The sequence below is a fragment of the Synchiropus splendidus genome, chromosome 9 (genome assembly GCF_027744825.2).
Source record: "Synchiropus splendidus isolate RoL2022-P1 chromosome 9, RoL_Sspl_1.0, whole genome shotgun sequence".
NCBI classification, from domain to species: Eukaryota; Metazoa; Chordata; class Actinopteri; order Syngnathiformes; family Callionymidae; genus Synchiropus; species Synchiropus splendidus.
This window is the reverse complement of record NC_071342.1, coordinates 13,778,252-13,802,240: the sequence shown is the minus strand read 5'-3', so window position 1 is coordinate 13,802,240 and position 23,989 is coordinate 13,778,252. Positions and strand designations below refer to the sequence as shown.

The window sequence follows — 23,989 nt, the reverse complement described above, 5'->3', positions numbered from 1 at the left end:
TTTTTTTTTGCAGGACCATCCCAACACAGCTGGAGCTGCAGGACCAAATGAAATAATCCCCGTCCGAGTTCAAATCAAATATGATCGACGCATAATAAGCAAGAAGTGCCTAAAGCACATCAGTTGACCTTCTGTGACTGGAGCCCCCACTTTTGTATTTAGTGGTCCAATCTGGATGTGCCCTTACAATACTGTACCTCGTCTTGGTCTTATTGATGAACTTTAGGATCACTTTACTGCAATGAGACAAAGCAAAGACCCTGGCACAGAATGGGAAAGGATGGTAAACTCCATCTAGCTGTCAGTGCACGCACTGGGACTGTTAATCGCTGAAAAAAGGAATTGTTATTAACAAGCACGGATAATCCAGATAATCCAAAATAACCAAATAGGTTTCCACCAAATGAACAGGGAGATTCTAGCTTAACCCCATTCTGAAAAGGTAATTATACTAAATAATTAGCTCTGAAGAAATAACTGCACGGAGCTTTTATTGAGTTTAGTATTCCATGTGTTATGGAAATGGAACACTTTGGTTGCTGACTCCAGTCTAACTCATCCATCCCTCTTCCACTGCTTAAGTGAGGTCGGTTCATGGGGCCATAGAGGGCAAGACTTCCCCTAAGAAGTATGAGGGAATACCACAGTCTACTGCGTCTCTTACACAAATAATAAGCCCCAAGTCTTCTCTTGATGTGGTGGACCAGTCGTTGTCCTCTGAGTATCTCTCAGATGACTCATCAAGGCGGAGTCCATTTTGGACATTGACACCACCATCTTTCTTGCACGTCTGTTTCACCAACAATCCCTGTGTTTACCTTTCATAATGTTAGTGCCAGTGTATCACACTAGATTGATATCACCAACTGATGTGTAGATGAGGCTTCATGTCACAGTATTGAAGGGTTGATTTTCCTGATTTTCAGTGGCCACCAGGTGGCACTGTCTGCTGGATAATGTTTGGATTTGCCAAGAGCGTCGTCTACGCTGAAAATTAGGACACTGTATCATCAACCCTGCAATACTGTTTCATGACACCCCATCGACCCATCACTAATCTTAGCTATCCTCCCTTGCAACCCCTGTCCTTTTATGTCATTGAGCCACAATGGTTGTCTTCCAAATCATCTGTTGAGTAGCTCAATCATAAGCATTCTTTGTCCAGCAAACACCAGATCTCCATGCATCCAAACAACAGTCTGTGGCCTCCAAAACAAAAGCTCTCACTCTGGGAGACTCATTTCTTGTTTTGTTTCCTGACACTCTCAATGAAGCCCAATGTCACTACAACTCTGGTTCCTGACTCTCTGTCAAAGCTACTGTCTCTAAACTATAGATCATGTCAGGTCTCACTACTGCCACAATTGCCAAGAATAGTTCTCCCTTGGATAACAGAGCTATTTGTTTATGTTCTTGAACATCACTTTGTGATCCAAGATAGCACAGTCTTAAGAGTTATGATTCTGAGAGAAATGAGAGGTTATCTGGATGGCTATAAAACACAATGGTGTCGGTAATAATAAGAAAAGGAACATCAAAATATGTATTTTGTCTATATGGTGGGCATTTTTAGATCTATTTTTTGGACCAAGATTAAACAAACTATTTGATTTAATAGGCAGAGCACTTGGTCCTTCAGCGAGCTGTCTCAGCAGACAAGTCAGAGGAGAGATACACAAGCAGTCACACAAGAGGATAGCGTGATGGATCTGATGTTTTTGGAGCCCTCCTCTCAAGCAAGTGAGCCAAAGTGGCACGGAGTGCTAAATAAGGGATTTTCAAAAATTGTATTCCATCTGAGCTCTGTCGTCTGAGTCATCGTCTAAAATACCTGAGAATTATTTATGTAGTGATGAGTCACAGGGCTCGAGCACAGTCAAGAGCCCATTATTGTCAATATGTAATGTTCAGGGATTACCTGTGCATTAGCAACAGCAGCTCTGGTTCACCCCAGTCCAGAGAGAAGCAGCACTGGCCTCTTAGTTCCTCAAAAGCATGGAACAGTGGCAGTACTGTTTGGAAACTGAAACTGCTGCCTTGTTTCTATTTTAACTTTAGGTCAGGAACCCTGAAATTGTATTATTTAATAGCAGCCTCATTCATGGTGACAACTTTAGTGCTCCATGTAAAGGAATCTCAGTCACTAGACGCACATTTTTTTTCAGGTTTCAGTTACAAAGATTTTTGAAACAACAAAAATACTTGCTTTCTGATGTTTTCGAAATTTTGGTATAATTAAAAAAAGCAAAAAAAAAGCAGACGTTCAAGTGTCTACACTAGCAAGCGAAAATGTGCAGTACACATGCCAGGCCTGTATATGGCATCGGAATGCTCCACTGTAACAAAGACGAAAGCCTGGCACATGCACACAAATACATAGTAGACACTGTATTCAGAAAGGAAGACATTGGCAAAGGAGGATTTGAGTCAAGTTCTTTGATTCTGGTTCTGCCACATCATTGCCTTCCAAAAGGCACCTCTTTGGCATCTTGCAAGCCATGACTGCTTGTTTCTGAGTTACTGATGGGCTTATGAGGGTTCTCGAAACAGTGCCCTTATTTTCAGATGACTCCAGTAGATGGCACTCTCTGCTCTAAAACCCTTGTTCTAGAACAACAATTTCACTGACACTTCACATCATTTTTGACCTGAGAGCTCCACCTGCTGAGGTCTGAAAATAAAGGCAGTGTTTCATGAAGCCTCATCAGCCCATCACTACCAACAATTGAAGATCAGCAGATGCCGCAGAAAGAGCACTGCTTTGGAGTCCACAGTTGTCGTGTAGCTGCAATTTCAGTTTTAAATCCATCTAGGTCGAGGTCTAGTTAAAAAAAAAATGCCAGTTCACTTCATGGGGATAAAAAGGTCTACACTGAATTTTTGCTAATGCAACTCCATTCCCCTTGTGGACGGGGCCTGACTCAGCGCGATGCTTAACCTTACCCCAATGACCGCCTTCACTTTCAACAGAATCATGGTCTCCCTGCTCATTTGTGGATATAATGTGTCTTCATTATTTAATGCTTCATGAGGCAATTCCGCTGCAAACTCTTGTAAAATGTTGGCACACGTGATGTGATGGTCATGACCGCATTGGTTTGTTTCGTTCACTGCATCTAGGCATTGCCCTATGTACTGTTACCTGACGTAGATTCCTCGTTACTTTGACATCATGCCAATCATTGTCATTAAATTTCCCATTGACCGGCTCCACCAGAGCTTCAAAGGCTCCAGAGCCCAAATTAATGACAAGAGAGACTGCCCCGTTTTTCAGCGCCAGGTTGACGTAATCGGCAGATTTCCCCGTGTGCAGCATCAGTCCGTTCCTCTGGAGCGTCTTGAATGACAATGTGATTTCATCACTGCTGCTTTGAATCGGGTTCAAGGACAAGTCGTAGCAGAAGAACTCGGATCCTTTGAAGGTTGCAACATACTCTTCTTTTCCTGCCGAGACAAAGACGGAGAAAGCGATTTATTAATATCACAGGCTATTTGGGGGAGCTAAACAGTTGCAACCAGATGGAAACACTTCAATAGCTCAAAGGGGACCGTTGATTTAAATCCATTTGTTGAAGTGAATATTGAGGAATAATACCGTAATTCTCATCCATCTTCACCTTTTCCTTATCTTCTGAATCATTATTTATACAAAGAGAAACACAGAAGCCAACACACTAAGGGCAACGCTCAGAGACACAACAATCTAAGGAACAAAAGAGTCCGCTGTCCACAAGAATCTGTCACCCCATTGATTCCCCCTTAAAAGCAGCAGAGAGCACCTCTGGGAAAACGACAAGGGTCCGTAATTGAAGTTGACTGGATCTCAACACTTTTCGGCACTTCCTTCAACGTCTGAGAGCCCCATCAGTGAAAATGAAAGACCTCTACCCCCTTTACTAAATCTACCCTCCCCCTCCTCGCTGCGCCGTGAACACATAACAAATTGAGCCAATAGTTTGGGGTCAATCTCATCTCTCTCTCTTGCTCTCTCTGCCGCTCTCTCCAGTTCCACTGCATCACCTCACATTTAATTCCTTTAAGTAATATAAATTGAATTGTGCAAAGAAGCAGCAGATACATTGCAGCACTTCTGGGCAGCAGGGTTGGTTACCAATGATTTAGCTTAGCTTTTTCTTGTTTATTTTTGAAACATTCTGACATTAAAGAATACTATGATGATGGTGCAGCCATTAGACGTGATGTGACAGCAAGCACAGCTGCATCTATTATTATTGCAACCGCTGCTAAGGCTATGTTATTGTTGGGGTTTACTTCCCTGTCTGTTGGTGGAAAAAAGCTTGGAGGTGTGTTATGTTATGTTGTCTTTATTTGTGAAACAAGTGGAGACATCATTGGTGTTTAATCACTTTGTTTTGTCCACTGTTTGCCTTTTTTAATGCCTGAGGTACCCAAAATAGTATTGAGCATAAAGTCTATTCCTGACATCGAGTTTGCAATTTTAGCATTGTGGCAACTAGCGATGGGTAGATGAGGTTTCATGATGCTTCGACTTGAACTTCCAATTCAATGAAGCTAAAGAAAGAGCGCCATCTAGCGGCCTTTGAAATTTCGGGCGCTGACTCATCAACCCTGCAATACTGTTTCATGATACCTCATCCACACATCACTAGTTAAAACCCTAGTTCCATTCACACTGTCAGCTTCCAGTTCAATCCGCACTTCGCTAATCTAGTCCAGTCTAGTCTGAATGATATTTCTAATGTGAAAAAGCTATCTAATTATAAAGATGAACTATATGAAGGAGTCATATATTTGTTGAACATCTGTGCGGAAAGGAGCTGCACATCTGCTCAGGGCGTTGTAGCTATTATTTACTTCCAGGGTGAATCAAGTACTATTCGTTCACTTTAAACAGTTACATTAAGAGTCTGTTTACTCTGCTCAACATGATGACATGGCAGTGTTTGAACAAGATGAAAAACTTTATTTATAAAAGCAGCTCATCAGGATTTGAACATTGGCAAGCAGCTCAAAGCCCCCCAAAAAAAGTCACATTTCTGAAAAAAGGATTCCGTCAATGTGTATATTTTGGCGGTGGAAAGAATCAAACACGTCCTGCCCGAGGGAGAGTGAACTACAGAGAAGACGTTTTATGACACAAATCCCTTTCCACTTAGACACACGCCACTTTTTTAGAGGACATGAAAACTCAGTACTTTTAATACTTCACATGGAGTGAGACTGAAAAGCATGGTGGAAAAAAAAAAGTAAGAGCCTTATGTGCCCCTGCTGTTTTTCATCTTCCACCTGACGCTGGATACTTGTAAACATGCGCCAAACACCAATTCACAACACGTCGTGATGACAACACCTGTGGTCGACTAGCAATCAAACCTTGGCGAGGCGCTGTCACCTTAATGTCCTTGAGTCACGACACTTGAAGAGCGGACAGATAAGAGTTGGCTGCTTTAGCCTCAGTTTCTCCCAGAGAACAAAGAGCAGAAAAAGACATGAACAAAGTGATGGAATAGCTCCTCGGGCACAGCCATGAATAGACACACCGGTAAAAGTTGTCACTGCCTTTTGTTCCCAGCCTTTCAACCCATTAATAACATATTAGAGTCCATGTCAGACGTGTTTCATTAAGTGTGACGTTTGAATTTCTTTACTCAAAAGAGAAAAACTAATGGAAATTAATGGCTTGTAGCTGTGGACACAATTAGAACATCTATGCTTTGACGTCGGAAAAACAAGCCACGTCTCTGACACTCTTTTATTGCCCTACTAATCATTCTACCATTTAGCACGCTGTCAGATGAGAGACACTCAAAAATCAAGATGGACAGAGGGCACAACACAACTAGGTCAACAAATATTAGCTTTCTCATTGCTAGCGTCACCCGTGCCGACATCTTAAGATTCTCTATGAATTTTAAATTATGTTTAACAATTCAACACAACTAAATAAATATTAAAACACAAAAGAAAACAGCACTCACTCACAGTATTTCACAGAGAATATTTAATTGCTGAGGTTTTGATGCAGACTGAGACACCTGGTTCTTTTCCCAACATCGCACCCCAATTTTAGCGTCGGAATCTTAAATATTTCAGTGTCTTTTGGTGAGTCAAAGCAGGCAGTTTGACCGAGTAAGAACACCTCAGACTTTTGCATTCCTGAAGAGATGTGAGCGCAGATTATATGAATACCAGCGTGTATTTTCCAAAACACAGTATGTACACAGCACCAGCTAACATATGCATCCAATGCCTCCACTGTTATTACTGCAAATTTCATCCACAGGAGAAAACACCCTTGTCGTTTTCAACTTGTCACAGTTGTGTCGCAGATACTATAAACAAATGTGCTTAAGAATGTGTTCATACAAGAGGGGTAGGTGAATAATATTTCCAGCGTGCCAGTGGGAACCTGGGGACTCCACTTCAGTCACATCCCTCTGACATTACTCTGGCATCTGCTTCACGACTGCAGTTTTTCAAATTAGCTAGCACCCAGGGGGCCACTTTCCCTGTCCCAGTCAGATCATGACAACCCTCTTAAACCAACTTAGGTAGGATGTTAATGTCAGAGGAGGCTCTTGCTTTAGTTCAGAATGAATTGGATCGCTATAAGCCTCTCTATAAGACGCGGAACATGGGACGATCGTTTTTTGTAGAAGTGCATTCTGGACTTTGGGACGGATGTGAGATGATGTATAAGCCACTTCAGAGTTTGACTCTGACGGTACATGAGACCTGCATCCATATTTGGCTTCTAGTTAGAAGAGGTTTTTTGGTTTGTGGACCAGATCGACACGAAATGAGGATCAGACTGTTTTCGTTGTTCTCAGCGGTGGAAAATGGTGGAATGTAGTTGGGTTGCAAATCAGATAGCATTGTGAGACAGAAAATGTAGTTGTAGTTGTAGTTGCAGGGTCAGTTTTAGTTTTGGGAAATGTGGACAAAAAAGAAAAAAAAAAAACCCACCAGTTTTCCAGATTACCACCCAGTGCTGGATTTCCACTATATGTAAACAAGCCACGGTCAGATCTTAAATGAGAGACCCCATGTTCCATCTCCTTTTATAAAGATGAGATCTCACATGACCAAATGTATTAAAACAAAGTGGAAACATCGAACCATGGGGAAGACAGATAACACATCATGGAGGTGGATATGATCATGGTGGTTTTTGGCGTGTTTTTAAAGTAAAAATCCAGAAAGAAACATTACAATGACAAAAGTCTGCTGCTCACGGAGCCATCTGGACAGCATCCAGCCGGATACATGAAGAGATGGACCGGGTGAGGATGGCCGCAGGATAGAGAGGGATGTACTTCAAGATTAAAAACTGTGGAAAGGAGGAATGCTTCCCCCAATCTTTCCAATGTTGTTGGTGGAGTGAATGTAATGTCAAGTTGGTTAGTCATACAGGTGGAGTGTATCGGAAGAGTCATCATGGAGGGGGCTGAGAGTTACTTTTTTTCTGTCAACCATGTGCAATTCATATTCTGTATTTTATTTATTATCACCTTCATTCTAGCTATGCCAGGTGCGCAAATCTAGCCGGGACCAGCTGCGTGTAGTTGTCTTAAGGTGGGTGCCACCTGGGTCTTTTTTTTTAACACTTTTTAACATATAAGAGCTTGGAAAGCAATTCTGGGATTCCCCTTCTAACTGCTGCCCCTGTAACCCAACCCATCATTTCATAAGAAGACAGCAGTCACAGCTAATAAAGGATCCTATTCTCATCCACTCTTTGTGCACAGACAGCCACTGAATGTGGTTGATATCTTGGAGCTTTGACAATGACATTTTGCTTCAAGAAATCAGGTTAAGCTTCTTATGACAAAGTGAAGATTTTGTGGATTTAATAGTAATATAATTCAATAAATTAAATCCACTCACATTTGCATCCTTTTTTTTGAATATGTTCAACATACATAATGGATTGTAGCAGCTCTTTAAACCTCCTTCTTTTTCCACATCAGTATGATGCTGATCATTTGTGTAGTTTCACGTTGAGCTCAGTTAAATGCGCGCAAAGTAATACATTAAATTATGTCAGAAGTCTTGCTGCGTCGAGTTAATGTAAAGCAAGACGAAGGTCTTGTGTAGAGAAATCTCTCTCCCCCACAGTCAAGCATGCAGCCGAGATTTGAAAGCAGAGCGGAGTTTTAATGTTGCCACAAAACAAAGGCATCGTTTTGGTGCAGAAAAAAGATGATTTTGTCTTGTGTGTACCAACATTTGAGGAGTCCCACTCTTAATCCTTTGGATCAGACACCCATCCGCACAATGCTACTTCCTGTTCTTCCAGGATTAACACAATTCCTGGAACTGCAGTCGTGATAAGGTGCTCACGGATTGAGAAAACAAGCTACTTCATGGTCACCAGTAAGTAAATTGTCTGTCTGCGGAGAAAGCTTTGAAAGTGGATTAAAAGTTTCCTCTTTAAATCCTTTGGATCCAACACTCATCAGAACAAGACTACAGACCCTGTTCTACCTGGATTACTTAAATACTTAAAAGGCGCTACGATGGGAGAAAAATCATCCGATCCGCTTTAAATGGATCTACACTGTCCGCAGGAAGGACCAGTGGCCAGGAGAGGGTTTTTTGGGGGGATTTTCTACCAACAGGACTTGAATTCATTGACGTCTAATTGGCAACCGTGTTTGTTTGCTTCAGTTTATTTCATCAAAGCCATGCAACTCTACAGAAAAGTGGCAGCCTGGGACGTGTGGAGAAAAATAAGGGCCAAATGACTTGAATCACAATAACCAGTATTGAATGTAATTCAAATTGTATTTATTTATTTATTTCTAATTTTAAATGGACACTTAAAACATGATAAGGTGATTTATTTTGACATTATTTTTTGTTTTCTGTGGGTCAAACTAAGTATACTCACACATTGAATGCCTTCATTCCATTCCATTATAAAGTGCCTTATTGTTTTTCTCAAGTCCATACAATAAGATATAATAATTGGGTTGTACTTAGGCTTGCTGCACCGCCAATGCGGACCAAGTTGACGTAATATGGTTAAATGGATGACCAAAAAGCGGGGGACAGTGATGGGCAGATGAAGTTTCATGGAACGGCAGTGACTGTTTGGTGAAACAGTGTCTTATCTTTGAGAGCTCAGTTGGTGGCACTATTGCTTAAAAAAAGACATAAGCTTTCACTGAAATAGTTCTTCGAGGCCAAAGATCGTAAAATCGGCAGTGCCATCTAGAGGCCTCTAAAAATTAGGACACTATTTCATGAAGCCTCCTGATGTCATTACTTCATGGTGGTGTAATAACTACAGAATCCACAGAGGGTACCATATAAAACACCATCATTCATGGTGTTTGGAATTGGAGACCTCATCCAAACATCACCAGCCAGGTGCAGGAAATCCTGGAAAGCCAGCGGTTTGTGAGCAAGCGGGTCGTATTGATGCAGTCTACAAGAGGAGATTAAGATCCTTCACTCTGAGTGGTAGACATTTCCAGGCCTTAAATGGTGGAGTGGAGAAACAGCAAAAAAGTAATATATGGTAACTAAATTGTGCACACATAACACATGAACATGTGTGATTTGTTATTAGATAGTAAAAGTGTTAACACAGTCATTTGCCCCAATGCTTCTTCTGCAAGTTAAATATCTGAATTCTGCAGTGATCCCTCATGTTTGAAAATCCCTCTGAAATGTGGCTGCCATTAAATGTTCCCCATGTTTAGTGAAATAAATCATCTTTAAATAAGAAATATAAATCAAACATTAGTGGCCGGGTATTGCAGACAGCAGCATCCATTCGACCGAGGCGCATTTAAAGACGCAGTTGTTGATTCATGCTGTGCTGATATGACAAACGCTCAATACAAAAGGCCGGGAAAGGAGCGATGTGAGCCCTGTCCAAACCCAGGGGATATCACAACAAATATAGGTGATGAAAACCATTTATAGGAGGCAGCATGGCTATTAAACTTGATGATTTGGGGCAGCTCCCTTCAAAAAGAACATTTATTTGACGAGCTTTAGCAGATAACTCCCTTGAAAGCGTCATCTTTAGGACGTAATGGCCTCGAAGCATACAAGGTAGTTGCTCTTCACAACACGTGAATCGCAGCCTGTCTGATCGAAGTGAAAAGGCATTCCAGGACAAAAAAAAAAAAAGATGAATTAATAACTGACGAATATAAAAGATGAGACCCAACATAATTCTAAAAACACTGAACACAGATGACACACTTTCAGCTTTGGGCCTCTCATTTGCTCACAGCCCATTACAGAAAGACAACAGCATTACAGTGAAGAGGGAATGTTATGTGGTGAATACTAATCTGCAAAGTACAATCCTCGCTAAATCCAGAGGATAATAATGTAAGCCTTGTGGAGATAGGAGGAGGGATAGCTATCAAATCCTCATCAAATGAGAAGCACTTTGATATAAATGTGGAGTTATTGTAGTTAAAGGTCAGCAGATAATAAACATATTTTCTTCCCCTCGGAATGAAGCCTCCTTCATGGCAGTGTGACTATAGTAACCATGTGGTTCTTCTTAATGGCTATACATGAGCAGGTGCATTGTAAAAACGGGAGGCTGCTCTCTGGCTTTACAGGCTGAATTTTGAAGTCTGCAGCAGCCAATGGATCTTTAAGTATCTGAACAAGATGCTCAGTTTTGATGTGACCTCGTCAAGGTCGTCCGTGAACAACGGCTGAGAAAGTTTAAAGGTCTATTTTTCACGACCGCAGAAAGTGAGACGGCAAGCCAGCTTGACTGCACAGTCCCGACTGTCAGCGATATAATTCGGGCCATACACATGGTGACATTTCTCAGACAAAGGCAAAGTCAAGAAGTGGCAAGGCATGCTGTTACTCAGAAATAATTCATGTGCTAATTACATTGGAAGTGTCTCTCTGGATGACTTCTGTGCTGCCTTTGTCTGCCCTGCTCTGGGCGCAGAGATCCACGCCTGCTCTGACACTGCATGAATCCTTGACAGCGAGCCAGCGCTTGGACGTTCGGCAGACACACTTGCTCACAGTTATCATCTGTGCTCATCCCCTATTGCCCCGTGCACTCGTACATCAAACTAATAAGCTTCAAACTCAGGTTCTCCCTTTTTCTCTGCACTTGTTCGGAACCACAATGGTGCGGACAGCTTCATCGCCAATTAGCGTACATGGTGAAATATGTATTGATTGTACAACGGTATTTGCTTTTGTTAGTTTTGAAAGATGAAATGGTTCCTCACACAAGACAGGCTTGAAAAGCAACTAAAAATGTGTGGAGATTAGGCCTTTTTTAGAGTCTGGTGCTCGAACCCTCGACTCAACTCGCTGTTCCGTCGAAATCCTGAGGGTTAGCAACATGTGCTTTGCACATGCCTTAGCTGTATCTGTGACCTTACTCACAGTCTAGAGCTGTTTCATATTGTGCATGCTGTTCGTCAGAAACCATGTGTCTGGCAGTGGTCAGTCAGTCTGCTTCGCACTACTGCTTTGCCCAAGGGAGACCAGCTGGTGAGTGACGTCCAGTTTGTGATGTCATACGTTGCACTAGAAATGTGAGGTGACCTCTTGACACTTTCGGATGACTCTAATCCTTTAGTCTGTGGAAGTGGCGTTTTAATAGCTCTTGTGGTTTTGCTACTGAAACACTATGTTCATGCCACTTTGCATCTTTTGGGGCTCTGCGTGTGCGTGAGTGGCTCTCGAACTCAGGTGACGCTGCCTGTGGTGTGACATGATGTCATCACCATGGAGACATTCCCATTCAGACACCCGCTTGACACGGGAAGTACCCTTCCAATCCATCATGTTCTGTTTTATCGTCACGCACAAGAGTTAAAATAGGTCTCTCTGCAATGACATGCATTGGGAAAACCTCTTGTTACACCTGTGTTGTGATAAACAAACTACTTATTCGTAGGTGTATTTGGAAACTTATTTTCCAATAATAACACAGTAATAACTGATTATGAGCAGTAAATAAGTAACATTAATATGTGCTCCCCAAAGGTAAAGTGTTACTAATTTATTTTTTTCTTTTCACTGCAGGTTGTAGTAGTAACTTCTTTTTATGTGTCCTCAGTGGATCTAATTCAAAACTAACTTGAGCAAAAAGTAAGTTTATTCATGTATACTTGTTTTATACTAACGCTGAGGAAGTATACTTGAAGTTTACTGTTGACCTACTACATTTCAAATATTATAAAAGTAGCACACTGAAGTATGCCTATACCTAGTACACCAGTAGTACAGTATAGTTCTTGTATGCAGTATTTACTGAACACTTGAAAATATACTAAGCTAAAAATGCTCCAATTTAGACTGTATACTATTTACTTATGCTCAAGTATACATAATAAAAGGAACTTCAGGTAAGCTAGTTTTTGCTTAGGGTACTGACAACCACAACTTCATGAAGAGCCAAGTACTGTCGTGTCACAAGCTTCAATCTAATCGCATTGATGATCATGTGACAAACCTTTATGTTACTTTAACTTGTCATTTGTACTGTTGAATCCTTTGTATCATTTTTAGCTGTCCACATACGCTGTAATGTATGTCCCAGTACAGATCTGCTATATCTAATCTGATGTCAGAAGTACCCTTTTCAAAGCAAGAGAGGTGCCCTCATCGATCAGTCCACTCTTGTGAGAGAAATGTCGTCCCCATCACCACAATAAAGGACGACCCCAGTGGCATCATTTGCCGTTGACATTAGAGGTGTTACGATAAACTACAGAGCAGTTGGAACAGACCTTCAATTAACATCCACGCGTGACCACATCACCTGTGACCGTACCAAGCTTTGTATGGTCTAACCAGACATGCAGTCTAAAAGTTGGGATAAACTTCCACCAGCAGGATTCCAGCAAAGTGACTTCACTTTGCCCTTCAAGCCATCCCGATACATAGCTGGTTAAATGGTCAAAATATCCCAAATATTCAGGTCCAGTTGTACTAATATTTTTCTTGGCCAACAAGTAACACAATTTAATATTTCTCCGCAGTGTCCGAAATAATCACGGTGATTGTGTTTTAACTGTGTGAAGGAAAGGCGGTGAAAATAATGGGATCTTGTCAGAGTTATTAAATATTCAACATCTTCCGCAGTGACGACGCCTAAATTAATCCGCTCTGCTGGGAAGATTGATCGCAGAGTACTACGTTGGTTGTAATAAAACAGGAGCGTTAATAAATGTGAAAGTTTACTCCCCGGTCAGACAACTTCATTTCAACAACATTAGAAACTATGTGCTCAATATTAATGTACTCATTATTATTAACTAGCCATCATTATTACATTCTCTTTTGCTCTATATTTTTCAGAAACTATGTCAGTGAAAGAATAAAATGAAACAATGGCAGTAGAATGAAATATTCTTCCAGCGTTCTTTGCTTTTCACTCCATGGGTTTTACCTTTGCAGCCTACGTTACGTGAAGGGTTGTTGAGGCTTCATGACACAGGCTCCTGATTTTCAGAGGCCACCAGGTGGCGCTGTCTGGTGTGTAATGTTTGGATTTGAACAACTGATTCAATGAAACTGCACATCATTTCAAAAACAAGAGCGCCATCTAGTTTACGAAACCTAATCTACCCATCATTTGCATTCACTGTAATATTTTCTGATGCTTTTTGAACTCAGTGGGTGTGAAACAGGACTCAACACTCTTGATCTTCAATAGTCCAGAGTTTAGAGCTGCACCCAGGAGATGCTTGGTTATTGCCTAAAATGTGTTTGCTGAGAACTGAAATTAAATTATATATATATAAAAAAGAAATCTGTGTGGAAAAAAAGTCTGTTTTGATGTTTCTCTTCTTGTATATCTGCTAGTGAGGACAACTCCATTTTTTTTTCCACCAAGCTCTGATGTCGGAGCAGCGAGATCAGAATGTTCATTCATGCATTTTATATTCTGATGCTAACCAAGTGGCCTGTCTATCAAGGGCAGTTCTTTCAGGTGCAGTGAGCCAAACTTGAAATAAATGTATCCTGAATCTCAACAAAATCCTTCTGGCACATCAGAAGTGGGCACCCACACAGAGAGAAGAAACAAAAGAAACCTTCAGTTATGTCACGGGCACGGCGTCATCTCACATGATGGTGTGTGTTATCAGATTGGTAGTGGTCACTCGGAACCTGCGTGTGAGCGCACGTGAAAACTCCCCCGTGGTGAAGGAATAGAGCACAGCACATTTGAGCAGCGTCATTGCATGTTTAGAATTGTGCTCCACTGAGCAAAATCGCTGTAGGAAAGTGAAGCTTGACAGAATCCCAGCATCACCTCAGCGAGCTGCTGGGTAAGGTCATCACAACCCGGACGGGGCTTATTCTCATGTATCGGATGGGTGATTTCAAATATATGATATGCATTTTCAATAAGAGAGCGCACGGTCCTGATCCCCATTTTCCATTTTAAATCAAAATGTATAATGTTTTTTTCTATAATCTGTCCAAACCATCTGTCTTATGGTCAGCTACTTCTTGTCTTCTGTCGCTCAGCTATGCATAGCCAGTCCCTATAATGCTCCTTCTTCTTGGCGCTCCTCCTCTTCCACACCTGCTCCACCTAACCTGCACTCTCTTCATCGCTTCTTCACTCTTCCACCTGCCTCCCATTCCTTTCACAAACATATTCTGTCTTGCTTCAACCGACTTCTCGTCCATCTCCTTCGAAATCTCATGATAACTATATCATCAGCAACTAGAAAAGTACTCATAGAGTGCAAACCTCCCCCAAGCAGCTTCAGTCCAATCCCAACACAATCTCGCTATGATAGTCACCTCCTTGATAGAGGTGGTTTATGAGCTCATACATGAACATGAAACTAAATACAAGTGCATTCGAACCAGAGACTTTCATATCTTTGGTTTAACATCAGTCTAACTTCCTTTACATACATGTAGACTGAGTCACATACAGTTTAGAAAGTAAAACTTCTTGGATCCAGGCTCAAATAGATGAATCATTTGCTCCTCCCAATTCACAGCATTCCTGAAAAAACTCACCCAAATCTAACCATAGCCTTTACAGACAGACTAACCAAGGCAGACGAAAGCAAAACCAACTTGGCATGCCCAAATATTCAAATATATTTAAAAATATTGTTTAAAAAATATAATATTTCGGTTTAAATTAAAATTTATTTTTGTAAAATAAACTGTCTGTACTGTAACAGTACAGGGTGAAGCCATCACTGTACTTCTGCTCTAGAAATTTCCAGTTAAATAAATAAAAATATCAAATCACCCAAAGCACGGTTATCTATTATTTACTAGCTTCACTTATTGGCGCAGTGATGAATAATTCAGGATCACAATTCAGTTTAATACACATACCAGTACGTTGTGAGGAATGTCCCATTTATCCAGTGTTTTAATTTCACATCACTATCTTTTCCTATTACAACAAGACACAACAGACATTACAAACTTTTATTTCATCCATCTATGAGACTAACTGTTTAGCTCTGTGAAATGGGATTGACGTCCATAAATCTGGTCTGTTTTCGGAGGCCATTTTATTTGTCGAAATTAGCAACTGTGATCATATTTACTGATGTTTCTGTTGTTTCAAAAGCTCGATGTTTGCCACCAATCCCGGTCTCTGAGCCATGACAAATTCCCTCCCACTCTTAGCTACAGGGAGAGATTGTCCGTCACTAAAGATGCTGACCTATGGAGAGAAAATTACTCACTTTAGGGTATTACTGTTTCAGTTGCGCTGTCGGCCTGCTGACACTAGACCAAGGTCATTTCATAATGGCTTGTCCAGCTGCCACTCCGCTGTCAACAGGCCTGAGTGATGAAGGAGAGTGTGGCCGGTTTATTGTGACAAGAGTCAAGGCTGCACGAGCATGATAAAGATCCGCCAGTATCAGGAGCCAAATGGGCTAAGAAAGAGGGATAGATCAAAAAGATGATGTTGCATTTTGTCCTCCTAAGCCTTCAAAGTGGTGACGAATAGATCTGCTTTGTAGCTTGCGTCTGCATCGCGCTGCTGCTTTGCATTCTGCTGCCAGCAGCATCAGTCGACATGCCACAGGAATAAATGCATGTGATTGGCAAGTGCAGTCACCACAGCGCAGGAACGTACTGGGAACTGCACTAATGCTATTTCCTCTGCTTCCTGTCAATCTTCCCATATGCACGCATTGATCAATACGGCAGCCGGCGTGCTGAGGAGCTACGCTTCCCTCGCGGATAAAGTCACATAACTCTATTATTCATGTGTGTTTTTTAATGTGTTACTTTCACTGCATATTCCATTTCAATATTCTATTTTCATTAGTACCACCATATTTGCCATGTGGCGAACAAGATTCTGCTTCATTCTTATTCATTTGATCTGCAACTACTGTTGAATTCACATAGTATTCTGTTCAACGCATTTCCCTTTTCCATTTGCAAGTCCGAGTCACGGTAAATTATCAGCCGAGAGGCTTAATGGGATTTCCTTGTTTCAGCAGTTAAAAGACAAACGGATGATTCACTACGTACACAACCTAATTCCATTGTATTCATTGTTCTGTGACAAATTCTTATACAAAAACTGACACGCAAATAATTTGCGAAGAGCACCGTCCTAAAACATGCGGATTGCTCACTGGGAGATTTCGCTGAACAGCGCGCTACATCTGCCTGGCATGTTGAAATAAAAGCCTGCAAATGTACAAATGGATTAAGAGAGCTCGAAGTGTACTCTGGCAAGACCCAGCATGTGTTTCATCTTTACTTCTATCTTTAGAGCACAAAAATGAACCCAAGAGGGACCAAGACAAGCTTGACTATTAACCGCCTTAGTTACCCCTTTCACTTATGCTCTGCTACACAACACACAGCTTAAGTGACCTGAGAAGATTCCTTTTACCCTTATTTTCCATTATTTATTGAGAACTTATGTGGTACAGTATGGTTCAGTCTATAAACTCAGCAAATTCTTACACATCATACTCTACACACTTTTCAACCAAGATATTTGAATTACATTTCCATTGTGTTCCTGAAATACACATGTTAAACATCATCGACTACAAAGGGGAAGTAAGTAGGAGATAAGCAGGAAGTATTTTTTGGTAACAGTAGTAGTCATAATCTTATGGTTCCAGGTATGTTTTAAGTGTGCATCACGATCCTTTTTGTGATTGATGACTGGTGAGGTTTCATTAAGACGTACTACTTGGGTTGATGAAACCGTCCCCAAATTTTCAGAGTTCGGTAGGTGGCGCTCATGGTCTAAAAATGTTTCACTGAAATTGTTGGTTAAAGCCAAATACTATAGCGGAGACATCACCATCAAGTGGTCTCAGAAAAGTATGACCCAGTTTCATGAAACCTCATCAACCCATCACTACTTTCTGTGTTACTTTCTGTGTATCTTCTATGGGAGCTGTCATCCCAGAAAGAGTTAAATGACTGATACCAAGTGAAGTAAAATGGGTAAATCGTGCAAGTCCTGAGCTTCGCATCTCAGTTTTTGTACCTTCATCCCAACAAATAGGAATGATGCAACTTTCATGAAATCGTACATATTTTGAGTGGACTCTTACGTCCAAGGTTGATTTGAGAGTCAGCCTTCCGTGTTGCATGTTGACTCTGGTGTTTAAATGGAGTGGAATGTTTCCCCTCACGTGGTACTTTGTGACGCTCTAAAATAATGGTTCAGGTTGAGGACACGATGATGTGACAAATTCTTGCTAGAGCAGTGAAAGGCGATGGTTGCTTAAGGACGCAACATGATGGAAAACAGTAGCCGACTAGACATAAATAGCACATTGCCTCATCTAAAAGTCCTGGTTTCACCCTCATGAGTTCCATCAGTTAAGGTGAAATCGTGCTAAACAGTGGCCAGAGTTAAGAAGAAAACATGACTAGTTTGCCTCTTTCAGCAGAATCTCTCTCACACCCTTTGTCAAGGCCGTCGCCCAGGGTGCCTGAGCCTTTTACCGATCTGCAACATCAAGCCACCTGCCATGGAAATCGCGGCTGTTTTCGCCATATGCCTGGATGTTCTGCCAAGCCTCCACAGTCTGTTCTGCCTTCAGCAAATTTCATTATGGTATGGCTCTTGGCACAGCTCATTAAGACTATCAGTGTGGCACGTCATCATTTCTAACACAAGGGATGCACAAGGTTCAACGCCCCCAGCATCATGGGGCACTTTAAAACTTTTTGCTGTCTCATACTTTTTTTCCACCCAGGATGGGCAAACATATGGTGAGGTCTAAATCACACATGGGAGGTTTTCACACAAACTAGTAAAAGTCTAGTCTAAAAGTCTCTTTAGGCATAACTAAATAGCAATGAATGGAAACTTGAGAGGTAGGTTTGGTCTTTAAATGTGACCACTGCCTCACAACAGAAAGTTCCCAGCCAAAATCATCCGTGTGGCCCATGTTTGACATGGTCACATGAAGAGGTTCTTTGCGAGTCATCTTGGCAGCAGACAGGGGAGTTTTTCATGCACAAGTCAGCTTTCTGCGTTGCATTTGACAGAAGCTTTTCAGATGTTTTTTAGTCCCGCAGCATTTCCCGATGGTCGACGAAAATGGCTGGAGTTAGGATGAGGTTTAGGGCAGGACTGGGACAACTGTTCCACAAAGGGCCGCACTGGGTGCAATTATGAGCTCCCACTTTTATATTAAAGGTGATGTCAGAACCCTATGTGACCATTTATTTTATACTCACGCTGCCACATTTTGTGCCACACCAAGTGATATCACATGATGTTGCACGATCACAATCTTGTCTGCAACCTGTGTGTCAATGTCATGATATGTTCCACGAGAAATATGAATTAATTTAACAATCCTTGTGGAATAGCATAGGTATTTATTGTCCACCACGGGGGAAAGTTCTCCTTGGCTGAATAACTATTGAAAACAGTTCTAAAAGACGAAACCAGACAAGTGACCAAACCATGCAGCGAGTTGAAACAGGACACACTTGATACGTGTGGAGTACACACGCTACAGCAGGCCTGGCCAACACCCACATGCGGCTCTTTGCCCACTTTCATGAGGCTCTTCACCAAAAGAGCCGTGGTATGGAGCCGCTGAACCGCCTGGCTCTTTGCAGCAACACAGTAAAACAAAATGTGGCTCTTAGCCTCTGACTGGTTGGCCACCCCGGGGGCTAACACCATCAACATGCAATGCTGACTTCTGGGTCACACTGGGACAAAAAAGTCCACCAACCATGTGACACCTTAAGAGAGAGAATGTGACTGAGTTCCGATCAATGTAACTGCGCTTTCCAAGGTCCACCTGAAGCTCAGATGCATGAACCTGTGAATACACACGTTGAAAATATGCAAAAGTATCCTACTTATAATAGTGACGTATTATAAGTACCGAAGTATCAATACCGAAGTGCTGTATATAGTACTGAAATACTGTTCAGTAGCTGATGTGTCTACATTGATACACGAGCTGATGTACAAATGTCTATATGTCCACTAAAGTTATTGGTTGATCATATGTCGTCTTTAAGTTAAATTAATGACCTGGTCCACAGAAAAATCTCCCTCCGTGCCACAAAATGGGTTTACAAGGACACTGGTGTTTCACAAAAAGACACACTCCCCTGGCACACATGAGCCAGTGTTATGGCGCCACGAGGCAGAAGCAGTTGCCCACTAACATGGTCAGCATAGCGCCAGATGGAGCGAAGCCACAGGGATCAACTACAGAGTCCTGCCACTGAAGAGTTCCTGCCAGCCGACATTCTCTGGCATTCCTACGTTGCAATCTATAGCAGTTCAAGGACAAATCCGGTTACACCATTCATTTTGTTCAGGAGTAACAGCTTTCCGTACAGTGTGTTCATATACAGCAGCCCAGTAAGGAAGGCCAAAACAAGGCAGCGCTGTTCTTTAACATGATGTTCACTCAACCTCACTGAGGCCATGCACCTCGAGCGACCATTGTGCATTAACCCTCGGATGATGTCTGGCACCATTTCACAAAACTTCCCAGAGTCCACAGGGTTTGAAGACCTCAAGATATGAAGTAGACAGGGTCAATAAGTAGAGGGAAATAAAAGAACTGCAAGGGGCCGCTCTTGTGGAAGATAAATAAGGGCACTTTTCTCAATCTGACAGGAATAGCTAATTGTTATGGTGTGTGATGAATGTCGAAACAGCCATTGATCCGTTCTCAATAGCCGGCTGTCAGAGATGGATGAGATACAATGGGAGCTGATCAATGATGCCAGTTATTTACCGGCTGCAAGTGTCGATAGGCGTGTGCATCAAAGCCCTTTTGGCCGTGGTGTTCTTAACCCGAGATGCAGCCAGAATATTGAATCCAGGAATGAAAGCAAACGCCCTAACCCCCATCTGTTTAGTGTGCAGGACTTCAGTTCGGAATAATTTCAGCAGTCTCAGACCCAGCTGTGAGATGAAATGGATCTGCTGATGGATTAGTAAGTGCTTAGGTATGTCATGGCTCTCTTGTAACCATCTTTTTTTTTGCTGCAAATGACAAAACATAAAGGCAATGTGATGCAAATGACTGTGCATTGCAATTCTCAAATGCTGGCTGATGGAATATTTTACTGGGATGAAAGTGTTGATATCAGTATCACAAGGGGAAACGAAGAAACCATATAGCAGCTTGAACGTCCACCATAAATAAGGAGTACCCTAATTCAACGTTTCTCAAGCGGTGGGGTGCATTCCACTGGCGGGTGCATCCCCCTAGGGTCGGTATAACATAACCTCAAAAACATGACATTTGTGACACATTATCACTCGTGATGCATCAAATAGTGTCTATTTTCATGTGGATATTTGTGCAAGGAGATGGAATAGTTGTGTTGTATGTTGATGCAATAGGGTTCCAGTTCCAGCTTCACGCCATTTTAAAGAAAGAAAGAGGTTGGGGTGCGAGTTAAGCCCTTTTCACTCGACCAACTCACTTGCGTCACTTGGTATATCGCAGTCCTTCTCAAATGGTAGCGAGGGGGAAAACAGAAAATATTAGACAAGCAGTGGTATATCAGGCAAAGTATGCCAAAACCCCAACCCCTTCTTTTGGAACATCATACAAGAGGAGAAACATTTGATTTCACTGGAAGCCCTATGCATCAACCTGCAACGTGGAAGGCTGACTTCAATGTTAACTTCAGACACACAAGTCCACTTGAAAGTAGTGGCTATTTGACTCCTCGTGTACGGCATGATGACTCTCACATTTAACCAACGAAAAGAATTTGGATGCCTCAAGTGTGAGACAGCATCATTTCGCTTGCTACCATGTTCCTTAATTTATCATGGTTGTTTAGCAATGATTCTTTTGTAATGGTTTGAGATCCACTGCTCTACTACCAGACTCGTACTCTTTTATTTCAGTTGACCTCACTCTGTCAGACTTGGGTGAGGAAAGTAAGTAAATAAGATATGATATCAAATGGCTACTGGCGATAAATAAACACCCCAGTTGACAAACTGCTTCTATGATCCCCCATTATGTTGAATCATTTCAGCCCAGAAGAAGTGACTCTTCAATGTTTTGTGGTGGCCGTGAAGGAGACTCGCAGAGGAGGCCAAGTGATTTGCAGACTGTCTGAGGACCCTTTTTTATTAAATGGATCAGTGAGGCTACTTCAACTTCATTGGTACAACGAGGCTCTCGGATCCATGTTCACTGTGTCATTCTTTTATATCTATTGATACAGAATATAACACATACAACATTTAGAACAGCAAGTTAAATGTAAACCATGAAGCAGCTTGTTGATTCATTGTTATAAAGATTTCTTAGATTTCACTTGTATTTCACTCATATTCCTGATGCTTACATTCATCAACTGTATAACAGAGCATATTCACCAGCAGCTGAAAAATGAAAAAAAAAAAGAAAACCGTCTAAAAACCTGTTGTAATGTGCTCCATTTGTGTTTTTGTTCCCTTCCATTAGTGAAAACATTCATAAATCCTCTAGTGCCAATTTGCCTGAAAAGTAATTTTAAGCATGTTGGTATTTTGAATAAAATGCTGCTGAAAGCCTCAGAAATAACAGTATAGTGTTGATCATGAGATCATTTGATAACAGCAATACAACAAGCGGTCAGTGTGGCTCTGTTTTGTTGGCTGATTTTCATTAGAAAACTATATATGAAGCGGTTTACATAGCTTTAGTACTGTAAATGTACCTCAACATTTGTTTGAGAAGCAAGGGGATGCATTATTTAAAACACCACCAGATTCAAATAAGGGGGGGAAATAAATATTTAAATTCGAGCCACAGAATTTAATTCATAATGGTCAGTAAACAGCGATTGTCTGTAGGGCTATTAAAAATTTGATAGATGTCTCCATCTTTTTTTCATGTAAATATTTTCCGTGCTTCCAGCCCGAGGTTACCTGCATTAGCCTTGGCCTCAGATCCCTCCACCTCCTCCCTACTTACTTAGTATGCCGGCCGTCCCTGCAGCCTTGCAGAGCACAGCTCACTGTCAGGACAGCAAACAGGCTGATGAAGAGAAGGGCTGGCCAGCAGCTATAAAAACAAAATAAATGAAGGCAGGCAGAGGGATAGTGGGGGGGCACAAAAGAATATCAGGCACTGGATCGTAAGAAAAAGCGTCCGACCAGTTGGAGGGATAGCATGCGCACAGGCAATGCCCCCTCCACACTGAACACTGACATCATCAAATAAGGGCACAGGTTTTGTCAAGTTAGAGGGAGGAAATGTGTCATTTTGTCATACAAGGCCATAGATCCTTCTCCTGGCTCAAACAAACAGCTGTGATATCAAAGGGTTGCTGACGGGGTAAAATTGAACTGTAAAACAAAGTGGCACGCCTCACAAACAGCGGCTTTCTAATGCTTGTACATCACACATCATGACACCTCATCAGACTGAAATACAACCACGGTGTTTCTACAATAAAAGCAGCAGAAACCTGACTGAGAGTTGGAGGAACACGTAGTAACGCCACATGCTGTAATGAATTCAGGGAGGGAGACCAGAGGGTTCCGTTGGCTTGGAGTCATTTCTTTTTAACTGTCAACACTCAGTTAAAGCAAGAAAAAAGAAAACACTTTTGGCTCACCACTGATCTCAATTCTGCCTTGCAAATAAATATATGAGACATTAAAGATGTAGCTTTTTTTCCCGTCCACTTTACCTCCTTTGTAGTTGGCTACACAATGAGAGAAGATGCAATGCAAGATAAGTAGTGAACTTGGGTTTTCCTTCCTCACAGATGGCTCCTTTGGCTGCTGAGTTTCAGCCGTAAATGTGTTTTTTTTGGCCGCTATCAGTGCAGCTATCAGTGGAATGGTGAAACATCTGGGTACTTGGTCCAGCGAAGGCTTGAACAGGGCACAGCAGAAAATGTATTTCATCTTTTGTGTACTGCTTTTCTTCATATACAGGTTTATCCATTTGTTTCAGTGTAATTATTCTGATGTTATTTTGACTTCAATCAAATAGATCAAGATTATGTGTGGGTAAATTAAGTGGAATCTGTTTTATTCTAGGGATTTTTCATCACAGGGATAACAATCCAGAAACGTGCAGTGACACCATGGGGATGTTGGGCGTGCTGTGGGTGAGTGCCTGCAATCACCAGCAGCAGATACCGGGCACAGAGCTCATGAACTCCAGCCATGCGGGATATTTAAACCGACTGTGAGAATGCTCCTAGATGACGAAACCATAGTGACATACAGTAGATTTACCACCAGCAAAATACAAATTCTATACTCTTTAACTACATTTTCAAACACATTTAAAGTGAGATTAAAATTTGCTGTCTGACGAAAGCCAAGGAACCATCGACTTTATCCGCTTGAAACCCAGGACTCACATAAACTGAGATATGACCAAGTATTCACATGTGATGTGTCTTAAAGTAAATCTTTATTTTCCTGGTATTACTTCCTGGTCCAAAAGCCAGTAACTTTAACTTTAAAAAAAATGTTGGCCACTTTTCATTTTGTTCTGTGAAAGTGTGTGTTGGATTTCTCAGTTGTTTGGAAAAAGACAGTCACTTTGGTAACAAAAAAGAG

General features: G+C 41.6%; 1 protein-coding gene across 31 annotated transcripts in view; it reads right to left on the bottom strand.

Annotated features, from left to right (window-relative positions):
* LOC128764562 (neurexin-1a-like) overlaps positions 1-23,989 on the bottom strand; it is a 223,358-nt gene that overhangs the window by 149,593 nt on the left and 49,776 nt on the right. For 30 of the 31 annotated variants that reach the window (XM_053874382.1, XM_053874389.1, XM_053874390.1 and 27 more), the window contains one exon: positions 3,143-3,444. In XM_053874382.1, the coding sequence (XP_053730357.1) occupies positions 3,143-3,444 (302 nt within the window). Of the gene's footprint in view, positions 1-197; positions 3,084-3,142; positions 3,445-23,989 lie in introns of those variants that run through there. The other variant, XM_053874411.1, reaches the window with a different exon arrangement.